This window comes from Dermatophagoides farinae, unplaced genomic scaffold, assembly GCF_024713945.1.
Source record: "Dermatophagoides farinae isolate YC_2012a unplaced genomic scaffold, ASM2471394v1 contig8, whole genome shotgun sequence".
NCBI lineage: Eukaryota > Metazoa > Arthropoda > Arachnida > Sarcoptiformes > Pyroglyphidae > Dermatophagoides > Dermatophagoides farinae.
In genome coordinates, this window is record NW_027461523.1 from 173,324 (window position 1) to 194,806 (window position 21,483).

Genomic DNA, 21,483 nt, shown 5'->3' on the forward strand with positions numbered 1-21,483 from the left:
GTTCAACAAGTTATTTAGAAGCGAACAGAATCTTGTTTGAGCATTTTCTGGGTGTAAATAATATCAGCAAAAACTACAAAAAGTTCTCTCGATTTATTCAACTTCATTCGAAATTGAATCAGCACGATATACCAAAGATATATTGGTTATTGACTCTAATTCAACCTAGAGATGTCCAAGCGTTATACAATTTAGGATTTACATTCATTGAAGATTTCCAACACAGCCTACATATCAACGATTTGGTGACAACTATTGACAAAACTACTTTGGATCGCACGAAAATTCCACGAGTCGAAGAAACCAATCATTTAAACATTATCAAGCTTGAACGTCTATACATGGCTTTAATAGCTGAAGCATATTTCAGCAAACTTGTGTCCGTGGATTTTTTGACTAAAAAACTATCCATGTCTGTTGGCGATATTGAAAGTATAATTTTGTTAATCATGAACAATTCAATTTATATTTTCAGATTATGTAAAACCCTTGGCTGGACGCATTTTACACGCTCTATTTCGCCCTTGGCACGATCAAGCTACAATTTAATCGCTTATTTCGACACAATTAAGCTTTTTACCGGCGAAACAGACTATATATTGCTTTACACGTTTTGCAATGAAAAGATATATCGCATTGAAGATTTTTTAAATGCCACTTACTATGACTTTCATAAAATTTTTGATCTCACTTATGCACGATCAAGTTATTTAAAAGAAGAAGTTGAAAAAAAATCTATGAACGCTTTTATTTTATCTAGACTGGTGTTGTCTTATTTATCTAGCAAGTTCAGCAAGCTTACGTCGCAAAACATTAACGTTGACGATCGAAACTTATTGGGCGAAATTAAAGATTATCTGGATTCAAAGTCTGATTTTCTCAAAATCAAAATTCAGCCTTCTCAAAGCGGTTCAATTAGTGGCGAAAAAAAAAAAAAAATTTTTTAAATTTGGATTCGCTGTTTGATTGTTAGCAAAGCATTTAAAAGTTACAAATAATTATGCAAACTTCAAAAAAATGCTGTGACATATTAGCTTTGTCATCTATAGGTGTGGGTATTTTTTTTGCTGGTGTTCTGGTAGGACGCAAGTTTAGATGGGATTTTTTGAAGTTTTATTCTAAAAAGCTTAACGACGAATGCCCAGGACTTGGTTCTGAAGAAGCTGGATTGTCCGATAAGTGCAAAGGATGTCCAAATCAAGCTGAATGCGCTAGTGGAAACGCGGAGTCTAAAGCAGATTTACACGAAAAATTGACTCACGCAATTAGTGAGAAATTCTTAAATGTAAAGAAAGTGTTTTTATCCATGTCCGGTAAAGGAGGCGTTGGGAAAAGTTCAATAGCAGTGCAAGTTGCTTACGAACTAGCAGAGCGAGGTTTCAAGGTTGGCTTACTTGACATTGACATTTGCGGACCTAGCATCCCGAGAATGTCAAATACAGCTGACAAAGATGTCATCAAACTTGCTTCTGGTTGGCAACCAATCAAAGTGTCGGAAAATTTAAAGGTCATCTCCGTTGGCCATTTACTAAATAACGAAAATGAAGCAATCATTTGGCGAGGCCCAAAGAAATCAGCGTTAATTAAACAATTTTTGATAGACGTCAACTGGGGTGATTTAGATTATCTAATGATCGACACGTCGCCCGGTACTTCTGACGAACATTTGTCAATAGTTAGTTATTTACAAAAAATCAATAACATTCAAGCAATTATAGTTACACTGCCGCCGAAAGTTTGCATTTTGGATGTTAAAAAGCAAATCAACTTTTGTCACGCCACTGGCTTGAAAATTTGCGGAATCGTAACCAACATGGTAAACTCAATTTTCGATCAAGGGCTCGAGGACAACATACTCGACCTGTGTAAAGAAACGAATCTTCCACTCATTGGATGTATCGAAATGTCGAAAGACATTCTCTCAGCTGGAGAGCATGGCACTCAACTTAACAAAAACTCGTCAGCCTATCCTTCGCTTAGAGCTTTGGTTAACAAAATAATATGACCCGGAACACGTTAATTTCGAAGTTCACTTTTTGCAAAATAAAATATGAATCACCTAAAACGAGCTTTATGCTTCATGATTTGTTTGTATAAATTTTTTTTATCGCTGTAGTTGAGAGCCGGAGTGAAAATGTCAATCATCAGACCTTCTTCTTCGAACGACTCGAGAAGTTTGGAATATATGGCAATGAGCTCAATAATGAGCGTTAAAACGAGATCTTTAATTTCTTTACGAAGATTTTCATTTTCGTAGGCTTCAACTAAATATTTAAACAGTTTGATAATTTCTGGCTCTCCGGATTGTATGTGTTTTTTTAAGTTGTGTCTATTGATAAAGTTTTTGCAAGTTATAATTTTTACCAGCAGCTTTGAGAGTTGTTCAAATTCCTCATTCAAGCCTGCTGCTTGTATTTCTGACGAAAATTTATCGATAGCGATTTTTGTGCTTCGAAGATAAGCCTCGACCATCCAAGTATGTTTCCCTACGATTTCATCTTGGTTTTTCAATTTGCAGTATTCTTGAACGGACAAGCACAGACATATGATTTTTAAAATAATATGCGGCGCTAACCGATTTTTTACAGACAAGTTCAAACATACTTTTTTGAGTTCATCGAATAGTTCCACTATGATATTGACACTTATGTGTGTCAATAAGCTGCTCAGAACATCTATGACGCTTAAAAGAAACTCAGGCAAAATTTTGTTATATTGACGAAGCTCGCTTATGCAAAAAACAAAGATTTTTGTCAACAAGTCCTTTTTTCTGCTTTCAAAAATTTTCATGTTGCTAAACACAAGTCCTTCGGAAACCTCTTTAATGACTTTTTTCTCTTTCTTCTTGTTGTTACTTTGTACGGCTTTACGAATTTCAACGACGTTTAACTTTCGAGCTTTGAGCTCCTGGGCAGTTCGCTCTGACTTTTGGTCAAGCTGCAAAGCTTTCAAACCGTCGATCAACTTTATGTTTATGTTTACGTTTCGTTTATTTTTATTTGCGTAGGACAAAATCATGGGCACCAGCATAATTGACAACGACAGAGAAATGTCATATTGTAAGCATTGCTTGACCGTTTCGCCAAAGGTGTGTACACTCTGATTAATTGTAGCGTTTTCGTCGACTTGAGGCGCAATGAAATAATAGAAGTTGAACACGCTTCGGAGGAGCTCTTCACGGTAGTTTGTATTTACTCCTGACAACAGCAATGCTATAAACGCCTCAGACAAATTTTGTAGCAGCGAGTCTCTGCTTGAAAAATCATTGTTTTTCTCCGTAATAGAATCGCGGTATAAAAATTTTAAATGCAGGTTTAGAAATCTAGAATAAGCGTCCAACAAGTGAGATTCGAATTGAACCTGCAAATTGATCTTGTGCTTCTTACCTGTTGAATTTTGTTCTTTGTTTTTGTCGTGTTCTATCATTTTGTACGACGGCACAATGTGAGCAAACAACTTGCAAATCGCAATAAACACGATATAGTATTTAAGAGCCTCCTTTTCATTTGACAAAATTTTTTTAGACCGTATATATGTCAGGTACTCTAAGGGGATTTCGACTAAAAAAAATTTTTTTTCCGTATCACTCAAGATTGACGCGCAAATTTCATTCACCTCATCAACAAAAGCAAACTGTTTAGAGTAAAACGCTTCGCGTCTTTCCAACAACTTCTTCCGGTTTTCCGCTGACAAAAATGGGTCGATTTCCGTCAGATTCAACGTAGGCACGTTGGACCTAGTTTTTTTAGTAAATGGCTCTGACTCTTCCTCGACTAGTAAATTTTTTATTTTTTCATTGGCGTTTTGATAATTTCGCTTAAAGGCGGTCATCTCAGCCTCAATGTAGTCATCATGCTCGAAAGTCATACGATTAGAACTTTTTTTATTTTTTACTTGCATTGATTCGCATATTTACGTAGAATTCAATGTATTCTTCCAAAAATTATGAATCCCATAAAAAAAGACTAAGATAAATTTTTCTCAAATTGTTAATTTATTAAAATGATTGATATTTTCTATTTGAACCCTTGCCCAAGACAACAAATCGGAAAAAGGTATTTTTTTTAATTTTTGTATTCGCTGGTTCGCTGAGCTTTTTTCTCGATTTTCGTATATTTCTGCTAAGTTAATAAAATTATTGTTTTTTTCTGAGTTCTTTGGCTCTAAATAATCAATTGGAGTTTGTAATAGCGTGAGTATACATTCGCGTAGCTGTATATTTAGTTCCTAATCAAAAGATCAGCTAAAATGAATACTTACAATAAGCTGTTGACAAACTGTTTCTTTTTTCTACAAGTAAGTCATTTAGTTCTGCATAAAATTCAGTCAGCTTTTTATTTAAAAAATACATAATTTGTCACTATTATATAGTCAGAGCGAGCATTTAAAGAGAATAATAAAAAAAGTTTTGGCAAAAAATGTTTTTTTATTTGGTGTCAAAATATATAAAACAAGGTAGAAATGATAAATCTAGACGAGCAGAAAGAAGAAATTATTTCAACAGATACTTCGGAGGTAAATGAAAACAAAACTGAATCTAGCAATTCTAAAAAGATTGAAAGACTAAATACGTCTGATGGGTCAGAGATTAGTCTCGAGAGTTCAAAATGCCAGTCGCAAGAAGATGAAACTGTAGAGGACACTGAAACCCCAAAAACAGTAGACGAAACTCCAGCAGACACTAGTGAAGAAGCTTCTAAAAAAAATGAAGAAGAAAAAACTGAGTTGGGCCGAAAGAGACTTATGAAAAATTCTAAAACCTCTTCGCCGAAACAAGCTCGCGTAATTGTTGAAAATAAAGACCAAGCATTGCTCAAGCAGTTGGAGTACTATTTGAGCGACAAAAATTTGGTTTCAGACAAGTTTTTCTACGAGAAAATTTCGAGCGATCCAGAAAACTGGCTATCGTTCAAATACATTTTATCATGCAAACGTATCAAAGCTTTGGGTGCTTCGAAGGATGACATAATCCAAGCATGTGAAAAGAGCGTTTTGATTGAAACTTGCGCAACTGGAATTCGCCGAAAGAACAGCCAGCCTCTTCCCGCTTTTCAACCGCAGAGGTCTGCGCACGAGGACTTCGGCTATGTTAAGTTTCACGAGGCAGGTGTGATGCTGAAACTGACTTGTTCTGTGAAAAACCTAGAGTTCGAAAAAATAAAGCTTTCGTTAGCAAAAAGAGTGGCCGAACTAAAAGGCTTGCCAAGCGAAGAAGTGGACAACGCCAGTTGGGGCAAACACGTGCATTTCGTTTCGATTGTATCCGACTCGAACGTTGCTTACGCCTATTTAGTGTCATTTGAAAATGATTTAGAAATCATAAAAAATCTTACTGAATTTACAGTTGAGGACAATATTATAAATGTGAGCGTTATTACCAAAAAACAAGATGCTAAGCAAGCAATTAAAAGTTTGACTAGAATGGTGGCGAATCGCCGTCTGGGTATTTTAAAGAAGTTAAATAATCAAAAGAAAAGCTTAGATGTTCCCGACCAAAAACTGAATATTGGAAATTTTGTTTTCAACAATCTCGACCACTTACAGGTGTGCATAGTTGAGATTCTTTACGCTTTTGAAGTAGGTTCGAGTGTGAACAAGCGAACTCACAGCATAATTCTTGAGCTGATAAAATATCTGCCGGATAATTTCATTGACTCTGAACAAATAAAAGACATCATCATTGGAGAAGAGAAAAATTATCGTGTTCCAACGGCAGTCATGAATGACGGAACAACTGTAACGATTCCATACCTCACTGCGATTACTTGTCTCGCTAAAAAACTGGAAAACGATTCTAACAATTGATTGGTCGAGTTTCGAATAAATTTTTAATTGGGTCTTGCTTAAACTTTATTCATTTTCAATTATAATGGTTTAAATGCGATTGTAAATTAAACGAGCATGTCGCTATTTGTATTCTGCCGGTTATGTCGTGCTTTTTTTAAGCGCTTGCGATCGACAACAATCCAATCAACACAGCAGCTCGATTTTGCTTCTTCGGATTTGTTTTCAATTTGATTCGCGATATACTTGTAAGTAGTTATGTCTTGTACGATAAAGTAGATGTGCAAAATCAACAAATGAAACAGCAAAAACAGCAGTATCAGGTTCAGTACAAGATCTGCAATCAGAACGCCCAGTATGTATTTAACAGTCGTTCCGGAAATATTGTATGACGACGAAACAATCGACAGAAGACATTTCACAATTACAAACACCAGTGTAGCCAAGAAACACTTATAATTGATTCTTCCAATGCAATTGTTAAGCCAACGACAGTGGTGATCAAACCCGTCAACACACTTGTTGCATTTAGAACAATGTCTGGAATTATTTTTAACAAGCCCGCAGTACGCACATAAAGCGTAGTATTGTTTTTCTTCATCTTCTAATGTTTTTTTGAACTCATCCTTTCCTTCTACGCCCACAAGAGGGTCGGAAGCATCGACATTCGTGACCTCGAACATAGATAAAAGTGTGATCAAGATGACTATAATGTATGCGATTTGAACGTATATGTATATAGGTGACTTTGCAACTAAGTTTATTGCTAGACTGTCCAAAGTTATAAAGATAATAATAAAAACGTCTGCGACAGCCTGATAAGGCTCAAACGGCTTGGAGAAACCGTTTCTGTGAACTTTATTTTGGTTTTTCAAATAATATAATTGTTTTTGGTGGCGCAACTCCGATAAAAGTTTGCATTTTTTTGCATCTCGCAAAGGCAGCAATCTCAATATTACTGAGAACTTGTTTGCTGGTTTGTCTAGCTGCGCAAATTCCCGGATTTTACTCACGTCGTTTTGATCAGCTTTAGCTTCTCTTACCTTCAGTACGTCATAGTCCGATGAGGTAGAACTCATTGTAGCAAATCAGTAATAGTTATGTAAAGCAAAAAATGATCTAAAATTCTGTGCGAAAAAAATTCAAGATACTGCGATGCAAACTGACTGAGGAAAACCTAAACAAAGCTTCAATTTAAAATCTCAATATCTCAGTTATTCTAGCAAATGTTTAGTTTGGTTACGCCTCAACGAGCTGAACAGTGAAATAAATTATTATTAATTAGCGATTAAATAAAACCAAATGGCCGATTCGCATTATTTTCCCCACTCATCGTTAACAAATACAAAGATAATTATGATCTAAAAAATGTAATCGACGACATGAGCTTGCTTATTTTGCCATTTTCATTTTTAAATAATTTCAATATACAAAAACTCAAACGGGAAATATCTCCGTTGATTGGTATCTATAGCTACGACACGTTTCGCGAAGTTTTTAAAATGATTTCAGCTGTTTATTATAAAGGAGATGAAAACAACTTAGATGATGAGGATTGGGAGTTTGTTTCATTTATCAGTCAAAAAAAAAACAGTATCAGTCGCGTATACTTTATCGTTGACAAATTTTTTTTAGGTCTAGAAAAACAAAAACATAAAGAAGAAACTAGCTACCTTGGAGAAGAGTCAGAATACGTTGCATTTTTCACTCAAGCTCTGAAGGTGTTTTGTAAATATTTAACGGCAGAGCTGGTGATTGAATATATTTAAATTTTATCAAAATATAGTGCAATTAAAAATTAAAAAGTAGGCGAAACCTGTTTTGCTCAGTCTTCATTTGATGATGTCTATTAATATCAAAGCGTTTGTTTCAAAGGATTATGAAGGCGATGTACAAAAAAAACTGACTTACGTTGATTTCACCCCGTTTGACTGCAAATTTGTTCATTCGAAAACGAAAGCAAACTACAAGCTAAAGTGGTTTGCGTCTGAAATTTTGGAATTGCAGGAACGATATGTCAGCGACGACCTATTAGTAAAATTGCACGATCAACTTAAAACATGTGTAGCCAGGGCGGAAAAGATGGCGGGTTACGCGCAAGAGTTTGAAGAGATGATTAACACGGACATTCTGGAGGAAGCAGTCGATACGGTAAAAACCAAAGTATCGTTCAAAGAAGATTTAACTGAAACGATTGAAATTGAATCGAGTGCACCGAGCGACGAAAACAAGCTCACTACCAACTCTCATGTGATCGACGAAGAAGCTGGCTGTAAACAGGATGCATCGACAGAGGCGTTTGATATTGAAAGTAAACCTGAAATGCCTGATACTTTAGCTGCTACAAAAAATACGATTAACAACTATATCTCTCCTCAATCACAATCGTTTGATCACACGGTCACCACTGTAAAAAATTCGTCTGCTCCTGTTAAACTTGACACAGGAAATAATTTGACAGATTCTTCTGGGCTTGATGCATCGATCAGCCCGCCGAACACGGCTGGTAATTCATCGAGTTCCGGCAATCTTAATACTGCGCCGATGTTACAGGACCTTATTAAGAATTTCCAAGTCGTTCTAGATGAACAATTGAAATTTTTAAACAACAAACCAGATAATTCAAACAATTCGACCACTTATAACTATACTAGTAATCCGAATCCACCAATGCCTGCATGTTATTCAATGCAAAATATCTCACCTTACTACAGTAACCCACCGCAAAATCAAAACAGCGCGGATAACACTTCTAATTACAATAAGGCAATACAATACCAAGTACCAAGAGTTAATTCTACTAATCAGAGTAATAAAGCGTACGAACCGGTAAACTCGTGTAATATTTTAAATTATAATAGTAATAATCTGCAGAACCGAGTGCTTTCGAATCTAACTAGTGGCTATCCCACTGTACCCATAGTTCAGCTCGTTACAGAAACCCCGAAACCTTATAGTGTTAAGTCTCAAAATCAGGCAATTCAAGAAACTCTCATGAATGTTCCTGAGTTTGTACAAAGTATAATGAATCCGAACAATAAGCAGAGTCCAGCACCTCAGCTGATGAATCAGCCTGTTGCAAATGCTATGGTTTACTCACCCCAACCACAAAACAATTTAATTCAAAACAATGCAATGAACTATCCAAATCAATCGATAAATCAAATAATTCCTAACAACGTTCCAAACTATACAAACCAAGTAATGAATCAAAATGTACCGAACAATATGAACTTTTTGGATCAACCACAAAGTTTAAACAATCAGCATAACTTTACTAACCCTCATAACCATATAACAAACCCTATGATTCCACCACAATATGCGAATCATGACATTAATAATATTCCTCAAAATCAGGCTGTACAAAATCTTCAAGCTCTTTTTGGGGCTATACCGTCTTCCCCGAGTAACAATAACACCGTAAGTGTTAATTCAACGTATCAACAAAATTATTCAGATATTATAAAGAACTGTGACCTAGGACTAATGAATCAAGTTCCTTTGAATAACGAAAATTTTAATACAAGGATGAATCCGATTTACCAGAATCAACAACAAGATTTCACTCAGTTCAACACTCAAGGCCAGACATCGAATATTGTTAGTCAAATGTTTCCTGGAGATGTGTTTAACGTTCCTTCAAATCATCCTGTTAATATGACAGAACCCGCTTTTATGGCTCCGGATGCCAGCCATCTAACACCAGGTCCAAATATAAACTCCTCTTCTGTTGTAACAAAGCAATTGTCGACGCAGTATATGCAAGCACAGTTAGGACTCCAACCACCACAGCAGCCACACCACCAATCGCACTTTCAACCACAACAGCAGACACAGTTTCAACCACAACAACACCCTCAATCTCAACCACAACAACAGCCACAGTTTCAGCTACAACAACACCCTCAATCTCAAGCTGACTATTCTCGTCAACAACAAGCTCAACCAGATATCCTATCTTACGAGCAAACACAACCGGATTACAAACCTACTGAAGAATCCCAGTTACCATCACTATTCCAGCAGCAAACTCAACCTGATATTCTACGTCAAGAGCAAGCACAGCCAGATTATACACCTACAGGGGAATCTCCGTCACCATCTCAATTCCAACAGCAAACTCAACCAGATATTCTACCTCAAGAGCAAACTCAACCGGATTATACACCTACAGGAGAATCCCAGTTACCATCTCAATTCCAACAGCCAGCTCAACTAGATATCCTATCCCGTGACCAAACACAACCGGATTACAAACCTACAGAAGAATCCCAGTCACAATTTCAACCCCAGCAGCAAGCTCAACCAGATATTCTACCTCAAGAGAAAACTCAACCGGATTATACACCTACAGGGGAATCTCAGTTATCATCTCAATTCCAACAGCCAGCCCAACCAGATATTCTACCTCAAGAGCAAACTCAACCTGATTACAAACCTACAGAGGAATCCCAGTTACCATCTCAATTTCAGCAACAAGCTCAACTAGATATCCCATCCCATGAGCAAACGCAACCGGATTATACACCTACAGAGCAATCTCAGTTACCATCTCAACCTCGACAGCAAGCTCAACAGGAATCATATTATGAACATATGTCTCAACAAGTATCACGTCCAGAAGATGAATCCAAGCACAAGCATTTGCAAAACCAGTCCGATTATCTAGACCAACTATTAGGCTCACAGCCTGAGCTGAAATGCCAACATCAATCGCCACCGCGAAAACCGTTATTATCACCACATCAAGCTAGACGAAGGTCTATAAAAACTAATGTAAATTTTGACGATTCATACGACACCGAACCCACTGAATCATATTGTCAATGTTTCGCAAGAACTGCATTACCAACTAAACGCAAATCCATTGTTTTAAGTGAAGCAACCAAAACGACACTTATTAATACTGTATTACTAAGAGCAATAATCAAGGACCTCAACTTCAAAAAACATAGTCGGTTTTACATAGTAGCTAAGCAGTTAGATGTCATTACTAATAGTCAGAACAGACTAAAAAACTTATTCATTGATATACTGAATAAAAAACCCATAAAGTTCGATAGCATTTTTAGAGAAATTAAAATACTGTATAACTTTGTGCATACCGGTCATTTAGAGTTGGTAGCTCACAAGTTAAATCTTTCTTCATTCGCAGATAGGCTGACTAAATTTTGTAAAGCAGCAGACATTCCCAATGTTAACCTTGAAACGTTCTTCATCGTAGACAAATTAGTTCATGTGGTTTTAGCAGTTTCTAGGGGAAAAACACTAGAATACAGTACATTTGAAGTTTTTTGGGTTTTAGGTCATATTTTAAATAGACTTGTAGACAAAGGTTTCATATCAGAATACATAAATTTTTTGCAGTTTGAACTGGGCAGTTTGAACCCATTGGTATCTGGAGTTGAAAATCCAAAAACTAATACGCACTGGGAGGATTCTGGCGTATACATTCTTGCTTTATATGCAATACTTTGTATATTGAAAAAACGAACACAAATGCTATATAAATTCTTAGCTAGGTTGTTAAATCTTACACATTTCGTTTCGCATCAAGCAATTTCTAATAGAGCCATAGCTTTAGTCGCCACTATTGTTGTTCCATATTTACGGCTTATTACTAAATCTACAAGATTTAGTTTGGCCTATGTATTTAACGAGCAAGAACTTGAGCTATTTGGCTTACAATTTTTATTGTTTAAAGAACTCAATATACAGGAGGTTTACCCGTATCTAGACATTACTCGATACAATATCAACTTTCTATAATTAAACTTACATAATAACAGTAAATAAATTAATTCATCTTAATTTTAGATACCGACGTGCGTTTACTGTTCGTCCGAATCATGGTTGTCTGAAATTTTGGTCATATCAGTCGGTTTTATTTTTTTCAACGCCGTTCTTTTCTTGATCAGTATTTTGTTTTTTTTCTTTTTGCTCTGCTAATTTGTTTTTAGCTGCTTCAATGTTCGAAACAGAACCAGAATGCGAAATCGATTTGTTTTTACTAACTCTTAATAATTTCAGCGCATTGTCGATATATTTAACGATTTTGTTTAACTTTAAAATGGTCAATTGGAGGTGTATTAAACGTTGTGCATTTTTTTCTTCTTTTTCCAGTTCTGGTAGAGAAGGGATAGCTAATTTATTCAATTTTTCTACACTAGTGTTTTCAGAAATTTCTTCATCCGGAACAGTTTTTGAATTTGTTTGATCTGATTTGATATCGTCTTCAGACTTTTTATTTGCCGAACTATTGGGCAATTTAAGTAGTATAGCTTCGGCTTTACTCTGCATTTCTAATCTTTTTTTAATTTCGTTTTTTAACTGAATATACGAAATTTTTAAGCTATCTATTTTTATGTTAACTTGTTTACGTATTGACAATAATATCCCTTCGCGGTTTTCTTTTTGTAAGATGTAGTCTAAATATTCAGTAAAAGCATAAAACGAATTTTCAAGCAACCACTCTATTGTTATTTCAGGATCAAGTGGAAAAAATTCGTTTGTAGAAATAAGTTTGAACGCGTAGTTCACCTGAGCCGAGTCAAACGGCTCATATATTGGCATTTCGGGAATGTGTACTATTTTAATCGAATAATTTATTTGTTGATTCTCAAATAATTTTTGCGCTGTTTCTAAACCTTGTTTGGTGTCTATGTCAAATTCAGCTTTCTTTGCCAGCTCTAGTTCCTCCTTCTGTAATCGTTCAGACACAGTTTTTATTTCTTCCATGCTTTCGTTTAAAAGGTCGAGCCCTTGGCCTCCAAGTTTTATTTCGAGTTTTTTTTCATCCAGCTCTTTGTTTATAGTATCAATATTATTGATCACGTTTGAAGCAGTTTTATAAATGGAAGTCAATTTAATACTAGAAACTAAAGTTAAAAAAACGAAAACTAAATTCATTTGATCATGTTAAATATTTAAGTGTTTGTCACTGAGCTACAGTAAATAGATTGATTTATTTCTGAAAAATAAACCACTATATAAAATTAAATTATTTTATATTTTTTTCTGAAATACTTTGAAAATTAGAATAAATCATTTATTTTAAATATATTCGTTGGTTAAACGACTGCAGTATAATTGTGTCAAATTTATGAATTGTTTAGATCACGAATTCAAGTAGTTAATTAAGATGCAAAATATTGATGAGCGTGTTAGGTTGTGAAAATGATATGTGTTAGGATAAAACTCAATTATTCAGCGATTATTTTACTGAATCATGTAGTTACTTCGTTACGGTCAAGTTTCGAAGATTTAAAGCCTATTTTACCTAGATTTACGTCTACGGATACTGAGTTAAACGGAATTATACTGCTTTTCACAAGGCAATATCTATTTATTAGCACTGTATGTTGCAAAAATGCCTCGTCTGTCGTAAGTTATAGAGACTCAATGTTTTTTGGTGGAATGGCTATACCTATTTCTTCGATTGCTTTTTCGGAAAAAGAAATACTGATGAATGATAAACAAATAGGGGTATGGATATGTGCAAAAAAGCTAGCAGACTGTTTTCGCTATCACCTTAAATTTTGTTCAGACATAATATTTTGCATAGATCGAATTGAAGATGACTACAGTATCGTTCACATGTATTCAACGCAAGTTGTCTCAGGTACCACCAACCCAACGATTCGAACCAGTTTACGCTGCATTGAACTCACTACGAAACAATGTGAAAACGTTGAATATTCTATCGAGTTTTCGCAGTGTTTAACAATTAATTTTTTTGAACACGCTTTGGTGTTCACGTGGCTACGCTCTTTTTATTCTTGCGACTTAGACAATATTGAACTTTCAATATACTTGAACGAAGAAGCTTATACTCAAAATGACGATTTAAAAAATTACGAAACTAATATAGAATTTAGTGCTACGCTCGAAGATTACTCTACGTCGTCAATTTTGATTTACGAGTGCATTTCACTTTACGATTATGAAATTAAACCAAGATTTAAAGCTTCTGAAAAAAAATATTACTGGACTTTTCACATCAAGTATTACACTATGATGGCTTTATTAAGGCTAATAAAAAAATTATCGGGTCATAGAGGCACGAAAAATTCCCCTTGTTCAATAATCCACTTAACTAGAAATTTGTTAATTTGTGATATTAAATGTTTAAATTCGCAAAATATTTTCAGAATTTCATTACCCATAATACCGATCTCGGACTAGCTAAGTGCAAACTAATCTGAACGTTGGCCTAACAATGAAATACATTACAACAAACAAATGGATCCTTCCATCATAACTGAATTTATGTTTTGTCGCGCATTTGAGTTAAAAATATAAATTTTTTTAGTTATTCACTTTATTACGCCTTAATGAAATAGTTAATAAATTTTTAATTAGATTATGGGTTTTAGTAATAATAGCTTACTAAAAGGCCGTCGCAATAATTATTTCGAAAATCTGAAAATTTTATTATGGAAAAATTACTTATCAACGCACAGAAGAAAGTTTAATCTCATTCTGTTATTTACACATACGATTACATGGTTCATCATTGGAAATACTCGTTTTCTTGGAACCAAGGAATACTGGTTCCCAGCGATCACTCAATACATAGATGAGCCTACGATCAATTTGGTCATGCCTCCTGACCATAGTACTTATAAGGTTATTTACGTAACTATAAGTAATCCTCCTCTCGATAATTCCTTTGATTTTACCAAAGAGAATACTACTACTTTTAATTCAACTCATAGTAGTAAGGGACCTGTTGATTTAACTTTGCTCGATTACGTGCTGAAGTATTACAAATCTGAAATTAACCCTGTCTACGGAAATTCTTTAATTAGTATCTTGCGCGACACAGCTCAAATGAATGAAGTAATACGTTTAGCAGACGGTGTCATAAATGGTATCAAAGTAAATAAGTTAAATATGGATGATCCGGAAATAGATATTGAATTTCATTATTTGGAGTCTGACTTACCTTGGACAGATAATATCATGTCAAGACGAAATGCTTGCAGGGAATACATGAAATTCGATTCAAATCCATTTGAAAGCAAGTTCAGAAATCTCAATATGGGGGCTTATTGCGAAGCAGGAAAATATATTAAATCGAATTTTATTTTAATGCAAACTTCACTAGCTAATGCAATCTATTACGCAAAAGAACGTTACAATGTACACTTAAAAGCAAAGTCATTTTACGAAGCCTATAAAAAAAACACAAGTAAATTTATTTCAGATCTACAAAATATGAGACTCATTAAACCAACAAAAAAAACTCATCTTATCGAAGCTATTAACCATTCTAATGTGTCTTCCAGATATCCAAATAGAAGTTTACTTAATATTATTTCGCGCAATGCAGCTATCGTGTCTGAATTTATGGAATTGATTTCTCCTGGTTTGCAAGACATACCTTTCGACGCTAATGTTAAAACTTCTGAATTGACTCCTTCAAATAGGGAGTACATGGAATTGTCACAACTGCATGATTCCTCAGTTAACATTTATAACTTCTTATACAACAAACTTTCTGACGATGAAGTTACAAACAATATTAAATATTACGTACTTGAATTTTTGAAGCAAAACCCTAACGCTGCTTTTGACAAAGTTCTGAGACATCTTTACGAGCATGACAGGCAACATGACTTAAATTTGTTTCACATTATAAATACTACTATATCATCTATATCAACACCACAGATGAATATAGTTGTTGAACCCCTCCCTCTTCATCCAGTTTTTCATAGTACTTTTCATGATTTTTTGGAAACTACTCCTATTTTTTTAATGATCGCATTTAGCAGGTTTACAGCTTACGGTATAGATCAAGTTATGTATGAAAAAACGACAAAACTTGTTAGTATCTTTTGCATATTTGGAATGAAAAGCCCTGAATACTGGACGTCACTTCTTATAACCGGAAGTTTGTTAAACGTGATCTTAACTTTTTCAGTTGTTCTAATCGCTCAAATGCTTTCTATGTTCGGAACTGCAAGTATAATAATTACTTCTTCATTGTTTTACTTCTACTTCTTATCGCTGGTATCATTTGGATATCTTTTAGCATCATTATGTTCATCAAAGGATACAGCACAATATCTTTCGCTAGGGCTAAACATGTTTTGGCAATTTTCTGCTAAACTATTTACCAATGTTCTTATGTTTAGCTTACCAATAAGAATTTTCTTTTATATGTTTAGTCCTATTAGTTTTGTACTAATTATCATGAATATTTTTTCGAATCTGCCCCTGAACCCTATCACAGTTGTATCACTTTTTTCGCGAGAAAACTTCGAACTTAGAATACAGTTTATGTGCTTGATGCTGTCAGCTTTTCTATACTGGGGCTTAGCTTATTACATTACTATTATTAAAACTGATTTGTTTGGGCCTAAAAAACATTACCTATGGCCTTTCATAAAGCTTTACCAAATATATTTCAAACCACAAACCGAAGAAAGACAACCTCTAACTCAGTCTTCATATAGTGCATTTGAAGATGATAGTTGTTTAACTGGAGAATATAACGAGCAAGTAGATCCGATTGTTAAATCTAAACGTAAAGCTATTTCAATTCGAAATTTTAACAAATCGTTTATTACAGACGGTGAACCCAGAAAAGTTGTCGATAACTTGAATTTAGATGTTTATTATTCTGAAATTTTTGCTTTACTTGGTCACAATGGAGCTGGAAAAAGTACTACAATAGGCATGCTGACGGGATTTTTAACCGTTGATTCAGGTAACGCTCTGATTGCTGGCCATAGTTTAATTCATGAAGCGGAACAAGTTCGACAAAAAATTTCAATCTGTCCTCAAAATAATTTGTTTATTGATGATTTGTTAGTTATAGAACATTTAGCTTTACTAAGTAGCTTTAGAGGCGTTCAGGTTCACGATGTTTTGGTTAAATTGCAAAATTTGCAATCTTATCAGGTTGAAATTTACCAACGATACGCAATTAAACAGAAACAAAAAGCTTCGGGTAACTACAAGGACAATCACAGCGATTCTACTACGTGGGAAGGAATATTAGAAATAGTAGACCGATTTTCTCTTTTCGATAAATTATTTTTTTTTCCGCATATGTTATCTGGAGGGCAAAAACGACGTTTGTGGCTTGCGTTTGCTTTAATGGCTGAACCTAGTGTTGTCTTTTTAGATGAGCCAACATCTGGAGTCGATCCTGTTGGGCGACAAGAAATTTGGAGAGTTATTCAGGAAGAAAGAAAATCTGGACGATGTATTGTAATTACAACACATCATATTGAAGAAGCTGAATGGCTAGCTGATCGCAAAGCCGTCATGTTTGATGGGAAGGTTCGTTGTATAGGATCAAACTTATTTCTAAAACAAAAATTTAACGCTTGTTACTATCTTGAAGTGCAACTAGTTTCTAACCTTACTCAAAGTCAAAGAAATGAAGTCACTCAGAATATTACATCGCTTCTGAAGTCATACATTCCTGAAGCAGAGTTGCTAGTTAGTATAAAAAATGCTGGAACTTGGGTAGCTAGTTCGATTGCTGCTGGTGTTCTTACTTATTCGATTCCAAACAAATATGTTCCTGTTTTTTCTCAGCTACTTTATTATTTAAACCAAAACAAAGGAAATCTTTTTATTTACGAATATGCACTTTCTTTATCTACTTTGGAAGAAATTTTCTTTAAGTTAAATGATATGTATATTAATGAAATAGATCAAGTTGAAAACGATAAAACAGAAGTCTTTAAAAGTAGTATGATATCTTCCGCGCTTGTTCCATCTACCGATGACGAAAATAAAAACCTTCAGTTAGGGTTGAATAATTACAATAATTGTGAAGCAGGAGACTTAACACAAAACATTTACCCCATTGTAGATCTTGCAAATACTATTTCTCAATTACAAGGGATATTTTACTTAAGGTTCGCTCAATTCAAAAGAAACAAATTAAGAACTTTTTTATCTTTGTTCTTGCCATTATTTTTCTTATTTATAGGATTTATAAGTAACACATCAACGAAAGAAAGTCAAAGGTTTAGCAGTCTGTTCAGTAAACCTACTAAAAACATTGACATCACTAATTACGATAAATATTTAGACGGTGTCATTGTTTACTCTGTAGATCCCTATTTGTCTTTTGATGCTCGAAAAAGATTGGCAGACGTTTTAGATGATCTTCCATTTAAAAATAAGCTGATGCCGTTATTTGACACGTTTTCTCCCAGCAACCTTCGTGTTTTAGATGATCAAGCATTCGTAAAACAACTTGATAGAATAACTCAACGGTATATAGTCGAAGCTTCTAATCCTCACTACACGATAGGTTTTCCTCCTTTTCCAGCTAACAGGGATAAATTAATCTCTACTCCTGTTTTTTATCCAAAAAAGTTTCAAGCAGGAATGTCAATAGGCTTTGAAGATTACCCTTATATCTTTACGAATCCTCCCGTTGAGAAACAAAGTCCAAACGGTTATCTTTTGAGAAACTTTATATACAACACAACATACGCCAATAAAGCTGGTGTAACAGTCAACAAATACCCTTGTGCGCTTATTTTCTCTGCATCTACATTTAAGCTCACTATGGACTCAGTATGGACGGACATCAACATATATCCAGACTTGATAGATCTTCATTTCTTGTTTAATCCTTACTATTTGCATGCGTTTCCTGTTTTCCTAAATGGACTCTATGAAGCAATTTACAATAATCAATACTTCAACAAATCTGAAGAGAGAAAAATTAAAAACAAGGTTAACATAATTGAGTCTAAAATGAAGGCTAAGATTTTTATCACTACTTACGCTGTCATTTTATCAACGATGTTTGCCATAACATCAACTTCAATACCGATCAGCTTCGGGCTTAAAATGATTGAAGAAAAACAAAGTAAACTAAAGCACACTATATACATTGCAGGTTGTCCTGCCTGGATTTATTGGCTTGCTACCTTATTCGTCCAGTCAATACTAATGAGTCTTACCTCTATAGGGATTATTCTAATGTGTTTTATGTTTATACCAGAATTGTCGAATAATCTGTTTATTATACCGTACTTAGCTGTTGTACAAATATTGTCCAACTTAGCAGGGCTCGCTAGAGCTTACCAATTCACTTTCTGGTTTAATAATAGCAATATTTACCAGCTCTATATTCAGATTTCTTCAATTATTTTCGCTATTTCACCGCTATATTTGGTGTGCGTAAGCTTTGACTTTCAGGACATAGCTTTCAATATATCGTTTGCGACTGTTTCTAGATGGGCACATCCCATAATGTGTCTATTATTCGCCACCTACTTACCTTTGGCCTCGGTATTATGTTTGACATTACTAGTTTTGCAAGCTGAATCAGACAATCGCAGCCTAAGTGTGGCAGATCTATTCTATCCAAAGAACATGTTTTTGTGGGTATATATTGGGTCTATTGTATCATTGATCGTTTATTTTTTGTTAATACTTTACTTTGAAGCACTTTCATATAAATCGAAAGCACCAGACATCAAAACAATAGAATTCTTAGACAAATTTAAGCAAGAACGCGAGATGTTCAGGACAACGGCTTTAGAGCTTGGTATACCGGAAAAGTTATTCCCTGTTCAGTTTCAGTGTAACAAAGACGACGATGTGATCAATGAAGAAAATCGCGTAGAAGACATTGTCACCGTTTATAAAGCTCAGTGCGCGGCTAAAGAGAAAAATCTTCCAATTCCTTTGGTCTTTAACAATTTAAATGGTCCACCACCGCAGGTGCTACCAGACATTTTAATCTCTAATTTACACTACATCTACAATACTCACTCAGAATCGGTGGCAAACGGATTGATTGCTATTAATGGTTTGAGTTTAGGGCTTCAAAAAGGTCAAGTATTCGGCCTGCTCGGTCCTAACGGGGCAGGAAAAACAACCACAATAAACGTTCTTTCATACGATCCTTTCTTGGATGCTCCTCCACGCGGAGAAACATACATCGGCGGTATCAACCTAATGGAAAATCCTAAACGAGTTTTCCCTTACTTGGGTCTTTTGCCTCAATTTGATGTTTTATGGACAGATATTACTACGTTAGATAATATTTATGTTTTCGCGAAAATTAAAGGTTTGAGCAATCAGCAAACGTTGGCCGCTTCTGACGCTTTAATCACTCGTTTAGAATTACAAACACATAAAAACAAGCGGCTCGATGCTTTGTCGGGTGGAAATAGAAAAAGAGCATCTGTTGTGGTTACTTTCTTAACTACGCCTCGTTGCGTACTTATTGACGAACCTTCATCAGGAATTGACCCAATCGGTAGACGTAAACTAATGGAACTAATTCACGAGAGAAAACACAACGCCACTATGATTTTAACTACACATAGCATGGAAGAAGCAGAAAACTTGTGTTCCAAAGTAGGAATCATGATGAACGGAGAACTTCAATGCTACAATACGTGTTTAGCAATTAAAAACAAATACGGTTCGGGCTTCCGCCTGGAAATTGATTTATTGAAAGACAAGATAAAAAGTTCTTCCGATCTTCACATGGTCATTGACAAAATTACAAAATTCTTAAAGGAAAAGTGTAACTCGAAATGCTATTTGAGCAATCACGTCGGAATCAAATTGTTGTATTTGTTTCCTCCAATAAATCAGATGTTGCCATATTTATTTGAACTGTTGGAAAAAGAAAAGTCAAAATTGTTAATTAATGAATATTCTATATCTCAACCCACTCTCGATCAAGTATTCAATTCTTTATGTAAAAAGAATAGCACAGCCAATAACTCACAACCATGATAGTGTTTCTAATTATTATTAGTCTTAGTTTAATTATATATTCATAAGTTTTTTATAAATTCGCGAAGAAACTCTAATAACATCTAATTATAAAATGATCTGTTGGGTTTTTCTATTTTTATCAGCAATTAGTCAGAAAATAGACAAATTGCACTGTAAGTAGTCATGAAAATAAACTAATCAGTTTACGAAGAGATTAAAAGTTCCTTAGAAAACGACTACGGCGAAAACAGTTTAGAAGTAAGGCTTTGGAACAAGATGTGTCGCGGACCAGTCATGGAGGCGTCACTGAGACTCGAAGAAGAAGCGTTTTTGACTAGTTTAAGCGAAGTCGTTCGCAAACATTTGGACCAGATTATGTCACAAGCAAAACCGCGAATTCTGGAGGCAGAAGAGTTTATCGAAAAAAATTCCGGTGAAAAAAAAACGTTGTTAGCCGATCAAGCAGAATGTGATGCGTTGGCAGCGCGTATGTCCATGTGTTCGAATGTGAGAAATTCCACTTTTCAGATTTACCAGACGATGTCCTCCATCACCAATGTCCTCTCTAACGTGATGATGGTAATGTGTGCCTGTGTTTTCGTAGGCCCGGTTCACATTTGTGCTTTATCAAATTTTCCATATACGTGTAAGTTAACAAAAAAAAATCTCTCAGGCGAAATGCCCTATGGTATTTACGGAACTTTTATTAATTTTTTAGATTCGATTTGGAGCGTAGTCAAAAACTTGTCCACGATTTGCAACGCAAGTCTCGACCCAAAAGAACTGTTTAATTAAATACAGCCAAGTACATATTTTCGGCTAACCTAAGCGTCGCACCATTGTGTAAACTTACATTGCAAAAGGTGCATCATATATTATTTGATAATCTATCATGTGGATAGCTACTCGTCACGAAGGATTCGATGATCCGGTCAAAGGGAAAAGGCATCAATACTTGAACAAACGCACGAGCGA

General features: G+C 35.0%; 2 protein-coding genes across 2 annotated transcripts; both read left to right on the plus strand.

Annotated features, from left to right (window-relative positions):
• The first annotated feature begins 341 nt into the window (after window positions 1-341).
• LOC142598138 (uncharacterized) lies at window positions 342-2,527 on the plus strand. The gene is made up of 4 exons (XM_075735096.1): window positions 342-432; window positions 476-480; window positions 1,127-1,816; window positions 2,519-2,527. Exons 1-4 carry the CDS (start codon window positions 342-344, stop codon window positions 2,525-2,527), a joined length of 795 nt encoding a protein of 264 aa, XP_075591211.1.
• Window positions 2,528-18,522: 15,995 nt separating this feature from the next.
• LOC142598139 (ABC transporter A family member 11-like) lies at window positions 18,523-20,526 on the plus strand. Its single transcript, XM_075735097.1, has 2 exons — window positions 18,523-18,637; window positions 19,553-20,526. The coding sequence occupies exons 1-2, from the start codon at window positions 18,523-18,525 to the stop codon at window positions 20,524-20,526; spliced, it is 1,089 nt and encodes a 362-aa protein (XP_075591212.1).
• Window positions 20,527-21,483: the final 957 nt, after the last annotated feature.